This window comes from Aplidium turbinatum, chromosome 11, assembly GCF_918807975.1.
Source record: "Aplidium turbinatum chromosome 11, kaAplTurb1.1, whole genome shotgun sequence".
Lineage (NCBI taxonomy): Eukaryota > Metazoa > Chordata > Ascidiacea > Aplousobranchia > Polyclinidae > Aplidium > Aplidium turbinatum.
In genome coordinates, this window is record NC_137482.1 from 5,524,270 (window position 1) to 5,537,727 (window position 13,458).

Here is a 13,458-nt window from a genome sequence, read left to right on the forward strand (position 1 = left end):
CAGAAGGCGTCGTTGGATTTAGAATTTTGTAATAATTGAGGATTCTAATATATTCTAAGTTTGCATGCAGAAAGCTACGCAGGATACATGTCAATTTTATCTGAGCAAACATTAGTAGTTCAAAAATAAATTTAATTCGCTTTTCAGTTTTAAGATTTCAGTGGTTAGGTCTAAACCCCACTCATCTAAAGCTTTGATAATTTCAACTATAAAAGAAACGATATTATGGAATAAAATACAACATTCTCTAAATAAACAGAAGGCGTCGTTGGATTTGGAATTTTGTAATAGTTGAGGATTCTAATATATTCTAAGTTTGCATACAGATGGTGATGTAGGATACATGTCGATTGTCGATTTTATGTGAGCAAACATTTCAATTTAATAGTTTAAACATTTTGCGCTAAATTTCATTTGAATTTATTTTTCTTTGTCGGAATGCAAAAGAAACGATATTGTGGAATGAAATACAATTCAAAACTGTAGCCGAATAGGAAACTAGCTGAAACGGGCTATTCTGATCTCTTTATGCATCTTCCACCTGCAATATCCTTTCCTTTGTTTTATGAGCTTGAACAGCATTGTTTTCGCTTTTTCCCAGTTTGTTAAGTTTTTTTTTTGGCACTGTTTTTCATTGCTCTTGCCACCACCCTTTTTGCATTCTTTTTCAAGCTCTTGTATCTCTTTCCGTTCTCTTCTGACCTGTGTTTGTTGCACTGTTTGTATGCCTCCTTCTTTTCCAAAATAGCATGCTTTACCTCTTCATCCTACTACAGTAGAACTTGGATAACTCGTCACCCCAGGGGGAACAGAAATTGTGACGACTTATGCAAAGTGACGACCAATGCAAACAGCTAAATTTTGCCATTGTTTTGCGTCGCATTAATTTTATGGTGCTCCGTGACCTAATTAAATGCGATAGTGGTAAAGTGAGACGAAGAGGAAAGTGAGAAAAGAATTTAATTACAGTACACAATAAAGTACAGTACAGTAATAACGCACTTAACAGCTTAACAGAAGAACACAGATATTTTTGACTGCGTTTTGCTTGCAAGTGTCTTGTCAACCAAGAAGTCATGCATTTTTGATAGTGAGCTTGCGAATTCACCACTGTCTTCTTGGCATAACATATAGTGTTGGAGCTTTCCAACCATCTGCAAAGCTTCTTTTGTAGATGGAGGTGGCACAGGCTTCTCTTATCGGCAAGTACGTCTTAGCGCAGTAATTTCTTCTCAAAAGAGTTTGTGAATGTCACATCAGCATTTGGGTGGATGATAACTTAGACAAATTTTACGTCCCAGGGCAAGAAAAACAGTGACGACATAATCGAATTGACGAATTGTGCAATGACCACTTAGCCGAACTTGATTGTGTACAAAAGATAGGCTTTCTGTCGGGACCTGGCAATCATTGACGACTTGGGCAAACTGACAAGTTTTCCGAAGACGAGTTATCCAAGTTCTACTGTACTACCATCTCCACCCCACTCCTTGCTTTCTTTTCCCACGTACTTCATCACAAGCTGCTATAACAACTTTCTTCAATGAAACCCACAGATCCTGAGCACTTATGTCTACCAGGTCCTTTGCTGTTCATAAATTTCATTTTATTGTCTTTTCCTGTTTCCAAACGTTTTTCAAGTAAACTCGTTCTTTTTTTAACAACTTTTTTCGTATCTAATTCTCCCACTGTTGGTCTATCCTGCAAACCCCATGGTATTGCTTTTACATTTGTCAAGTACCGGTACCTTAAAACTGTCATCCTGCCCAATCAAGATATAATCAATCTCCGAGTCATGTTCTCTTGAGCTATATGTTACCTTTCTTTTCTCTTTCTTTTTTAACCAAGTCTTTGCAATGCAAAATTTTAAAGAATATTACGAAGTATAATTACCCCATGCTACCATAATATTAATAGTTTATTATGTGTAAGACTTTAACCGTGGGGCATATTTTCGATAAAGAAATCTTTACTGACATTGGAGTTGGACATTGACAACCCTGTTGTTGCCAAACTGGATGTCTGATACCTGCATTAGAACATTGAGTTTATAATAAATTCTATTCGTAATAAAATTGATGCATTCCAAAAAAATTGAATATTCATAGATTGGCTTGGATAGTATTAGTAATGCAGCCTGATTCGAGTTCGTTACAATTCGGAGAAATATTTAGTCCATACCCAATTTTTGTAGTACCGGTACTATTAATAGTTTTTATTGTTTTTAGTCCATAGTACCCAATATTGTTTTCCACTTGGCTGATTTTGTTTGGTGTACAAATATTGTATAAAGTCATGGAGTCGTATCTGCTTATTTTTACATAAAAAATAAGTTTATGTTGAACTTGACTGGATCAAACCTCAAAATTGCAAAAGTTTATGGGAAATATAAGAAACTCTGTTGGTAAAAGTTCTATAACAGTATCTACAAAGTCATAGAATGAATATCTTAATTATTTCAAAGCTGATATTTTGTTCGTAAGATATCGTCTTTCAAGTTTGCATATGAACAATCGTGCATCTTATTGAACAGCATTGGTTGGAAATGTAAAGTCAAGTTACATACAAAAGTTACAACTTTTGATTTATTAAATCTTTACATGTGCAATTGGCTCATTTTTCATAGAAATGGTGTGGATGCCTTTATGGGCTTCGCTGTATTGGATAATGATCAATGAGATACCTGAGGTCTCTTGTCTGGTTTTTTATTGTTTCACTCATGTACTGGCTGTGATGTAACAAATGTTTTTGTTATTGTTGTTTTGTAAATTCAGTATTGACAAGCTTTTTTGCGGCCCTGGTTGGTCTTGTAGTTTTCACAATCATTGAGCTGTGTCAGAATGTTTTGTGGGCATTTCTAAGGTTATTTCTATATCTTTTTTTGCAAGACATCTTAATTGTTGTGTTAAATGTTGGAGGAATGTTTTTTCAAGACACTTGGGTACTTGAAACTATGATTTTATAACAATTGTTGCATTCAAAACGTTGCTGTCGTTTTTCTTACAAATTCTTATATATATTAACTTGTTTGACTGGGTCTTCGCCAGTTGGAAGTTTGTTCTCTTGGTTTGTGAGCAAGCATTTTGACACCATGCATTCTACATCAGCTGCAGATAATAGAAGTAATTGTAGAAGGTATGATAAAGAGTGCCGCAGTGTTATTGCTTCAGAAAATCGAAATCATTCAACACAAAGAAAGAGTCAAAGTGTAGGAGTCGGCCACACTTGTCGGAAGGTCTTACTGGAAAGCAAGCTTCCCTTTCCAATTCATAAAGCACTGTCACCGAAAAAGACTTTAGAAGATCAGCTTTTAATATCTGGATTGCGCTCGACAAAAATAGAATTACATAAGTCACAAGCTGACAAAAAGCTACAGGGTTCTTGCGCAGTTAAAAAATATGGTTATTCAGCCCGAGCGTCAAGAAACGTAAAAACTTCTCAACACTCTAACTCACGAAGTGTTTCTTCTTTGAGGAAGTTTGATTCAACTGCAGACTCCACAATCCGTGCATTATTTTTTCATCATCTCCATTTTATAATTCCAACCCATCTACGCGGATTCAATTTCGGAATGGGTCAAACATTGTCGGAACCAGTTACGAAAAAAGAATCCTCCAGTGATGAAAACCATTTGCTAAAAGTTGGTGCTTCGTGCATGCAAGGATGGCGGATTAGTATCCTTTTTACATGGCACTTATACTATAAATGATTTATTGTATGAATTTGAAACAACAGGATAAATATGTGTCACTCACAACTAACATATATTATATGTGTTGTATAAGGACGATATCTGACTTTTAATTAAAAACTGTGATAGTCGAATGTAAAGGTAAAAAAGCGTTTTTGCCTAAGTCGTTCTATATTATACTATACATTCACATCGGTTTATTTTAAGTTGTAGCCCTTTGTACATGCGGGGTACAGATTTTCATGGTATTTTACTCCTTAATTTCTTCACTCCAAGGCATGGAAGACGAGCATATACACAAACTATGTTTTAATGACGAAAAGGACAGTCATTTTTTTGCCGTGTTTGATGGTCATGGAGGCCAAGGGGCTGCGCAATATGCATCAAAAGAATTGGAGTCTGCTATAATTAATCACAGTGCTTACAGTAAGTGTGTTAATTTGCATAAATTTGGGTTAAAATTGCATAAATTTTGCATAAAATTGTGTAGTAAATGTGCATGTTCATTGAGCGTTTGGAGTTGGCAACCTCTATTAAATCAGGATATAGTGAGTAGCTGCTAAGGAATTTTGCTTTATTAAAAAAAACACGTGCTAAAGCATCTAATTCTAAACGTATACCGTACGTTCAGGGCGAGGCGACTTAGTTACGGCTTGCAAAGGAGGATTCTTGGCGGTGGATGAGGCTTGGAGCAGAGAAAGTGTCGGGAAGGACGAGTCTTCAGGCTGCACCGCTGTTGCTGTCATACTCAAAGGAAATAAACTTTATTGCGTGAGTGGTTGCATTACGTATTCAATTCTAGTCTGTGATGTTACTTTGTTGAATCTTTATCAACGAAACCAAGCAGAATGTACCGTATAGAAGACTCCTCATGGACTCACAGCTTTGACAAAAGACATTACCTTGTCAGCGTTTACTTTTTCAATTTAATTTTTTTAATTGTAACTTGTTTATGTGTAATGTGTATATATATATATATCTTTTTCTTAAATAGTTTCTCAACTTTTTACATATTTTTATTGTTTAATACAGAGGTGCCCACAGTTTTTTAGCCACATGTCGCATTAAAATTTTAAATTATTTTTTTCTTGAAATTTGGCCTAAGCTTTAAGACTGTATGTGTATATTCTAGAGCCCAGCCCAGACGCATTTTGTGTTAATAGAAATGAAACGTATGTTTTACCGCTATGTGGGTTTTGTATGCACGAATAAATTTATAGTAAAAAATTGTAGGTGCCAGTATAACATGTGATCTACACGTGAAAGTAACCTACAGAAGTATAAATATAGTGCAATACAGTAGTATATAAAGAATACATAGCGTTTTAGGTTAACCCGAAAAGTAGACTTCATTTACATTGGTGTCACAACTGTCACATGCATGTAGATCACATAGGCCTACTTTTCGGGCACCAATTTGTTTTTAAAGATGACAAGGCTTTGTACAATCTGTACTGATGAGTAGTCTTTTTGCGTTTGAGTCGGTTCATTTGCTCTGTGTGGTCATCGGCAAACTAAACATTCGACTTTTGTGTTTATACGACTTTGTTTGATGTTATACGAACGTAAAGTAACCAATGAGGTGATGCTGCTGAATATCGACGTTTGGGCAAGTATCGCCAGTGGGATATCAAATTAAGCAAGTCACAATGACTCTGTTTACAATCAACTGAGTGCGATAGACAATTCTACTGTCTGTTCAAACTTTGTTGAAACTTGTTCTCCGTATTCTTTATGCTGATGATTTGTTGTGACAGTGGGATTGTCTCTTTCTCACTCATTGTAATCCCTGTTAGCTTATTGTGGGGTCTTGTATTACTTGTGCGAGATTGCATGGTTTATGACTGGCTTCTTGCGTATAGTTGTACGGATCAACTTGTAACTTGAGTCGTTGTAGCTGCAATGTTTTGTCTCATCTCTCTGCATTTTGTAAGGTTACTCTCCATCAGGGGCCTTGATCTAGCACGTAACTTTAGGGGGGCGATTTCAACAAAAAACAATGATGTGTAGGTCTACATTAATCCCGACCTTGCAACAACACCGTGGTCCGTGAGTAACGTGACTTTCTGTTGTTTCCACTCATATAAGCGTCGTGGTGGACGGTGGTGCGTTTGCATGTGATGGATTGCCTCTTGAGCTTCATGGTTTGCGCCTAAACATTAGACAAACCGTTCCCCTTCGGAGTGACGTTCGTTTTATGTTCACTTGTTTTGCAATCTTGTGCGTGGTGTATTCATTCTTGCTATTTGGACGTTGATTGTCGAACCCTTGCCTAGCGATGGTATTGAGGTTACTCTATCCACCAAGTCTGACGACTGTGCATAGGTATTGGCAAAATTTTCATCTGCTGAAAGTGAATCTTCCTACTGTGTGAGCTAAAGCTGGCAGATTGTGCGACACCTGTTTGTCTCTGGTGTAATAAAACCTTGAGAAAATAAGCCGATAATGGTCAAAATTAACTGGCCACTTTGTTTCAAAGCAAACTTTATGAATAACGAAAATTATTCTTTTGGCCATTTTGAACCATCTGAGCAGTCGAAATGCTTTTTTAAATTTGTTTAATCGTACAATGCTTGTAGTACAGATAATAACATGTCAGCAATGATTTCCAGGCAAACGCTGGCGACTCCCGCGCAGTGGCGAGCGTACGCGGCCATGCCCAGCTTCTTTCCTTCGACCATAAGCCGAACCATGAGCGCGAAATGAAGAGAATAAATGCTGCGGGTGGCTTTGTCGAGTACAACCGTGTCAATGGTAACCTTGCTCTATCGAGAGCGCTCGGGGATTTTGTCTTCAAGAAAAACGAAGTTCTCTCTGCTGAAGAGCAAATTGTCACAGGTGAAATATTTGAGTACTTGGTGGATAAATTTTATTTATTGCCTGTGTTCTGTCTGAAGTCAAATGCCAATTTAGTACAGTTTCGGTTCACTGTCTCGTTTCGGCTTGACCGAAGGTCTTTCCAATCTACATATTTGCTGCCCAAAGCTACCAAATTAACTGAAACGAGTAAATCTATTTTGCGTGTTGATTAATTTTTGTTGGGCAGCATGATAGTTTTAAATAAATTGCCAAGTTCGCACATCGTTGTCTTCCCAAATTTCAAGACCCTTTGAGCAATTTCGAACCTATGTACGTTTCTAGCCGACCCTGACGTCATAGTAAAAGACGTCACCAAGGATCATGAGTTCGTTGTGGTCGCTTGCGACGGGATTTGGGACGTCATGAGCAATCAGGACGTAGTGGAGTTCGTTCGAGAAAGATTAGCCAAGAGAATGGAGCCAAACTTGGTGAGTGATGATTTTCACGTTTCGGGATGCACATTGTCATGGTGCGCGAACGTCAGTGAAGCAATAAATCAACCTGTTTATCTTTGCTTTTACTTTCATTAGATCAACGTTGCAACTAGTGCTAGAAACGAATATTGTCCTGATAAACACCCAAACTTTTCAGTATTCAGTTGTTTCACCACGCGTTGACTGCAGTGGGATGGCGTAGCGGATTAGGCGCCCGCTTTCCAATCATTCAATCCTGGTTCAATTCCCGGGTTGATAAAAAAACTCTACCCAGGTTGTAAGAAATTGGGTTAGCATAGTTGACAAAGGAACGGCTGTCTAGAAAATGGAACAGACATCCGGCCATATAATGAGAAACCTCATTTTCTCACTCCCCCTGATGCTTGGACTCAGCTTTTTATCATCACTGGTAAAAAGAAGTAAACTTTTTCATGCAGATTTGCGAGGAATTGATGAATCACTGTCTCGCTACGGAGTGTGCCGTTGGGGGCGTGGGTTGCGATAACATGACTGTGGTACTGGTCGCTTTCAAAGAAAATGGGTCCTTCGACGAATTGTGCAGAAAGTGTGCTGTCCCAAAACGAGACCCTATCCCTCCAAACTGTTTGATAAGCTCTTATCCTGATTATGTCAGGGGCGGCATCAGTTGTCTATAAAAGGTGTGGCACATCACGTTGTTAAATTATACTCCAATCCTATTATATGTTAGTGAATCTTTCGTAAGAAAATTGATTTGCATTGACAGTTTCAAATGTTGTTGTATTGGTGCTACATAACATATGTTAACTGTGGGATTTGCTTGTCAAGTCGTCTCCACATGGCTATTTTGGCACAATGTTCGCTCCACTGTTAACTGACAGGTACAGTTTTGGTTACACGGTATTATACAACTGTTTTCTAATCGAATGTATGGATAATTTTATCCTTCAATTTCTTCCGTGATTCGCTATGGAAATTAATACTGACTGTACGCTTTTCATAGCACCTAGCACTATACTTTCACTTGTGGATTCACTGCAGTTGCATTGCTTATCGATTTAAAACTCGTGCACATTGTGCTTCAATCCTTGACAAGTTTACCTGGTGCTTGATATTATTTATAAAACAGCTTTTGGAATACCCCAAATAGGCTTGTTGCATTGGTGCTTGACTTCAGTTACGTTTTATTAGCGTAGCATTAAATTTTCGTCTGCAGAAAGTACAATGGCACTTACATAAAGTGAAATCCCTTAGCTGCTGTAAGTTGTGTTGTTTCTAGTATGACCAAAATCCTTGGTTGAGGCACTGTGAAGCCACTGAGTCTGTATTGCAGGTTATATTTGACCACTTTGTCCTAGGCAGAAAAATCCGTCATTTTTACATGGATTCAACGTAAAAACGACAGATTTTGCTGTCTGGGATACCAGTTCATACACAAGCCATCTTTCTGTTCGAAACGATGTCACAACTGGAGTAAGTCGTTTTTGTCACAGGTGCTAAAATTACTTCAATTTGAATGAAGCGTATGTTTGTATACCATGTTTTGTTTTTGAGGGGCAGAGTTGGTTACTCATTGTGGTTGAAGGAATCACGAATGACTTCTCTAATTCAATGTGCCATATAGTTCCTTGCTTGTACTGTACAACTGAGTACTGTTTACTACGTATGCCTTTCGTGTCTGCACATGACTGTACTTTATACATTGCTGCAAAGATTTCCAAGCGTGCCGTACAACAAAAAAAGTGTTGCCAGACGCAATTCAGAATTGGGCTAAAGCGCCAGCCCGTGGCGTTTAGAACTTCCATGTAAGTAAATTTACAATTTGATTACTACTGCGTTTGGCCACCCTGCTCTTGACAGCTACCGCAGACAAGTTGAACATTCCGTTATTACGAATCCCAGCAGTGGTGAATGTACACTTGCTTTCATATACGTTGCATACATGGTTTTTGGAGGTGTTGTTGACTATATCTGCTTGCAGCTCATCTTTGCTGTGGTAGAGCTTACAATCGTCACCTGCAGTAGTCATTGGTGCTTGGACAAATATATTTTATGTAAGAGTATTGTGATCTATTCAGCCAGAAATCAACACCATATTCCGATATAAGTATGCGTGTAATTGACTGAATAATGAACATACTGCATGGCACACTGACAGTGGGTATAAGGCGATAGCCTACTTATTCACGTATCACATTTACTGGATTGTAAACCGCGGCGTTAAAACTGCAATAAAGATCGGTACGGTTGCCAATGTTAACAAAACTGTAATCTTATATTTAAGAATATTACAGGCAGAATTATGTGCACACTTGAAATCTAGAGTAGGCTTATTGTACTTTGAAATGCATAACATGTGTGGTTTCCAAATACTGACATTAAATGTTTCATCACGGGGCTGGTTTACAATCGAGTAAATGCAGTACGCATGGGGGGTGGCACACCTCCTTAAACTTGTTAATAAAAATGACACTTCGATTAAGACGACAGATCAGATTAAGGCAGGACTTCTATATTTTTACTTTGTTCCATTTCGTCACCTGTTGTAGGCGATCTTAGGCTGGATTTGTTGGAGTCATTAAGGTTACGATGCGATACGGTCAGTCGTGTCCATGCCAACCGCACAACAATGTGGTCTTCCACACTCCAGGAAAAGATCAACTTGTTGAACATTCTCTCGCGGAATGCAACAAGAATCAAGGTAGGGGAGACCGGGGAGATTTGTTACAGTCCTTTCAACTTTTAAATTAGTTCACATCAACCGCTGGAATTAATTTTTTTTGTCAGGTTTTTAGTTTCCATTAGTGATGCTTGCCGCGTAAACTTTCAAGAAATTAAACTTTCGTAAACTTTCAACTTTTCAAGAAAATCAGTTATGAAACTTTAAATTGGAAACACAGATCAGTTTTTTTTTTTTGGAAACCCCAAGCTGATAAGCTCAGTTACCAGGCTATAGGCCTAGCGCAACTACCGCATTAGTTACTGTAACAGTTAGCCCACTGAGTTCAGGCTATAAGTTTTACTCTTGACATCTTGTCTGTCTGTGTAGTTCATACGGCCACTGACGTTAAAATTGCATTATTGCTTACAAAAACTGTTCAAAAGTCCTGATACTGGATCCAGGAACATTCTATTTGAAAAAGCATGATGTCGTAGAACTTAGATGCATTGCTGGTAAGAGAATATGATCTGGTTAGCCTAGTCATTATAGTGCACAACTGTACCGGTACCAGTTATATGCCCTGGGTGCTTTTTGCCACAATTGACTTTCTAAAAAATAACGCGTAAAACATTTTTTGAAAATTTTGTAATTTGCGGTGCAGTGTCAAAGTTCCAGATGAATTGCGGTGTGCGGATAGGTGATTCAGTTGCGGTGCGGTGTGCGGATAAAAATTTTGGGTTCGCTGCCTCTCTAGTTTCCATGTGCAAACGAAGCTTCAGCCATTTTGAAGGCTGTAGTAGAAAATTATTGATAAAAAACTTTTTAGGGTATAAAAAGTAAATTTTTGCTTTGTCAAAGAAAATGTTATTGCTACAAAACTATGAGTGATACTTAACTGGCTTCAAAGTTAAATCAGACTTGAAGTGCAATACCTTTGGTTCATTATAAATATTTTAAAGCTGAGTGTCACATGTTTGACATATGTTAATCTTATTCAGCCAACTACTATTGGGGTGAGTTTGTTACACAGTGTAATGCTTGCTCATCCCAACTGGAAAAAGTACTTAATTTGGTACCGTACTCAAATAAAAAATTTTGTATCATATAGAATAGTTGATTACATTTTTAAGTTCTACTAATATCTGTTGTTGCTGTATCTGTGCCTAAACATGCCAAAAACTAATAAAGGGTGCCTTATTGAGGCCAAATACCATGAATGGTTGAATGGAGATCATGTGTTTGCAATCCTGGTGACAATGCATTGTCAATAATGATGTTATTTGTTCGTTCATGATTTTTTTCTATTAAATTTGGATGTTCAATAAATTCAAGAATGCTGTGTCAACGTATTCCATCAGTTTTAGGTATTTTAGTAAGAAAAATTAGTTAATAGAACAGGCTATTTGAAATTGTAACATTTCACCCCATCTGTGTAACAAGTCACCCCAGTATATATCAACTGACTCATTGATATATTAATGCAAATATTTTCCTGTAAACATAACTTTGTTAAATTTTGTTGTATTTATAACAACTGGTGAAGTGGCAAGATTACATAAAATTTTCAGCAACTTTGTGCAAATATTGAAAGAGAAATCTTAGATTTACTGAAAATTGTAACAACCTTTCCCGGTCTCCCCTAGTCAGTCGTCACGACTGAATGTCAATTACAATTGAGTGTCCCAGACAGCAAAATCCGTAATTTTTGTATTTATTTAACGTCTGCAGACGTTGAATCAATGTATAAATGACGGATTTTGCTGCTTGGGTATGAGTTAAAAAATTGCACATTTGTAAACAGGACATTCATGATGAACAAATCGAGTGCACGTACGGTACTTTCAATAGGATTGGGCAAAACAGAAACTTGGAAATCGAAACAGGGTTAGTTCAAACACGTCATGGTAAGCAATGCTGGGTTGGTTGTGCTTTTACACCCTCTACATGCAGCATTTTAGAACTACCGCATCTTCAGAAAGTTTATTTTGACCAACCTTGGGTTGGGAGCCGAGTTACAATTTTAAAACATTTGCTGGAGCATAATCGCTTCGGCTTCCCAGCATTGCAATCAAACGTTTTGGAACGTAAATGAAGATTTAATTGGACTAACAACAACTATTATGAACAATTGGTATGTAGTATTTCGAAGAATGTTGGCAAGTAATCTCACAAATCGTTGATCTAATCGCTCTGAAAAGATACAAGAGAATGTGTTAGAAAACTTGTCTATTAGCAATTTGTGTTCAAAGGAATGAATGATGTAGTGCACCAATATCTAACTTACCCACTCGTCCTCATCAACACCATCCATTGTGTCTTGCTCCAGCTGCTTATCTAGATCCAACTTTGTTGACATGGCCGCAAGCAGCTGTGGAGAGGCGAGCTTGTTAAACACTCGAATCTAGTGTTCTCTAGTGTTTTATTTGTATCTAGTGACTAGATATTCCAACGATAGGGGGGTGGGGGGGAGGGGGTCAAAATGCAACTGCCTTTGACGCATCACAGCGCAAGCACATAGTAGGTTACTTGTCAGTTTAGTGCCAACGTTGGGTTTGACACTCAAGAGCTAATCAAGAAGTGATGTTGATAGTGTAAAGTATTGGTCAACGATTCGCTTGGAGCACCAAATAGCTCATCAGACCGCTACGTTTAAGATCAGTGGCTCACCTCATCCCGCTTCTCTTGGTCGGTCTTGTAAGTATCCGCGTTGTAAGATTCATATTTTCGTTCTTTAGGAGCTTCCTTTGGTGCTTCACTCACTGCAACATCATAATAAATTAATGTAGGAGAGATAGAGAAATAACTTCATATGCCAATCAGATTCTATAATGGAACTAGACTACCGGTACATAATAAGCTTATATAGAGAAACGCTCAGTGCTGAAGAATTGGATCTGATTAGCCAGGAGCAGCGAAAGACACTTTGGTCATTCAGTCAGTTGTTCCCAGGCATCATTTAGTTTCTTAAAATGTAAATTTGATAGATACACTATTCTTTACTGTCAGTTGGTGTAAACAAAACTGGGACGCAGCTTTCCCCATTTTTTCTTCTGTAAAGCTTAATCACCACTGGAAAGGGCGCCGGTTCGACACCGCTCAAGAGCATGTGGCTGTGTCTTTGGCATGACACTTAAAGGCATGCCTGAAGGTGGACACGAAGATTGGCTTCCTTGCCTTCCCGTTCACTTAATCTAAATCTTCAACCACCAGGTGTAAGCCTGGATACGACAAACAAAAAACCACAGATGCCGACTATGACCCGTCGTAATTATAGCTTATTGATGCATGGATGATGATTATGACATCATTTTCCAACTCACGTGGTTTCATATCAGGCGGCCTCATGCTGACCAAAGGTGGTAACTTGTTGGCTCCTTCCAACCACTCTTCCACGGTCATAGTGCCACTATTGGGGCGACGGGTGTCAGGAAAGAGGTCGTCTTGAAAGTATTCCATCTATACGTCGGGTAATGTGTATTAAAAGAAGAACACTAACTTAACAAAATTATCCAACGGAAAAAGTGATCGCTCGAATATTTCTTGGTCACTATTTGAAATAATGTATGTTTTACTTTTTTTCTCTTGCCTTCAACCGCAAAACAATATACGGTAGCCTACAACTTGGTAAATTTTATTTGTATTTTACGCGCTTTGAGGATGCGCATTGTCGTGGTGCGTGAACGTCAGCAGGCTATACCAATAAAACATAGCGTATGCTTCTGCTTTTACATTCGCATTAATCAGATGCATTAGCATTAATCATAACAATCAAACTTTTCAGTAGCCTATCCCAAAGCTGAAGCAAAACTGTATCTTTTTTTATTGAGTCAATG

At 38.0% G+C, this 13,458-nt stretch overlaps 2 protein-coding genes across 2 annotated transcripts in view; one reads left to right on the top strand and one right to left on the bottom strand.

Moving 5' to 3' along the window:
• The first annotated feature begins 3,435 nt into the window (after positions 1-3,435).
• LOC145779879 (putative protein phosphatase 2C T23F11.1) lies at positions 3,436-9,416 on the top strand. The gene is made up of 6 exons (XM_082591549.1): positions 3,436-3,674; positions 3,968-4,117; positions 4,323-4,462; positions 6,304-6,529; positions 6,833-6,978; positions 7,422-9,416. The coding sequence occupies exons 1-6, from the start codon at positions 3,572-3,574 to the stop codon at positions 7,638-7,640; spliced, it is 984 nt and encodes a 327-aa protein (XP_082447675.1). The 5' UTR covers positions 3,436-3,571; the 3' UTR covers positions 7,641-9,416.
• A 404-nt stretch (positions 9,417-9,820) lies between these two features.
• The window catches only part of LOC145779878 (coronin-7-like), a 55,103-nt gene continuing 51,465 nt past the window's right edge, over positions 9,821-13,458 (bottom strand). Inside the window, exons 20-23 of the mRNA XM_082591548.1 lie at positions 12,946-13,081; positions 12,293-12,384; positions 11,910-11,993; positions 9,821-11,815 (exon numbers count right to left, since the gene is read on the bottom strand). Coding sequence (XP_082447674.1) covers positions 11,807-11,815; positions 11,910-11,993; positions 12,293-12,384; positions 12,946-13,081 — 321 coding nt within the window. The 3' untranslated portion in view covers positions 9,821-11,806. The remainder of the gene's footprint in view (positions 11,816-11,909; positions 11,994-12,292; positions 12,385-12,945; positions 13,082-13,458) is intronic.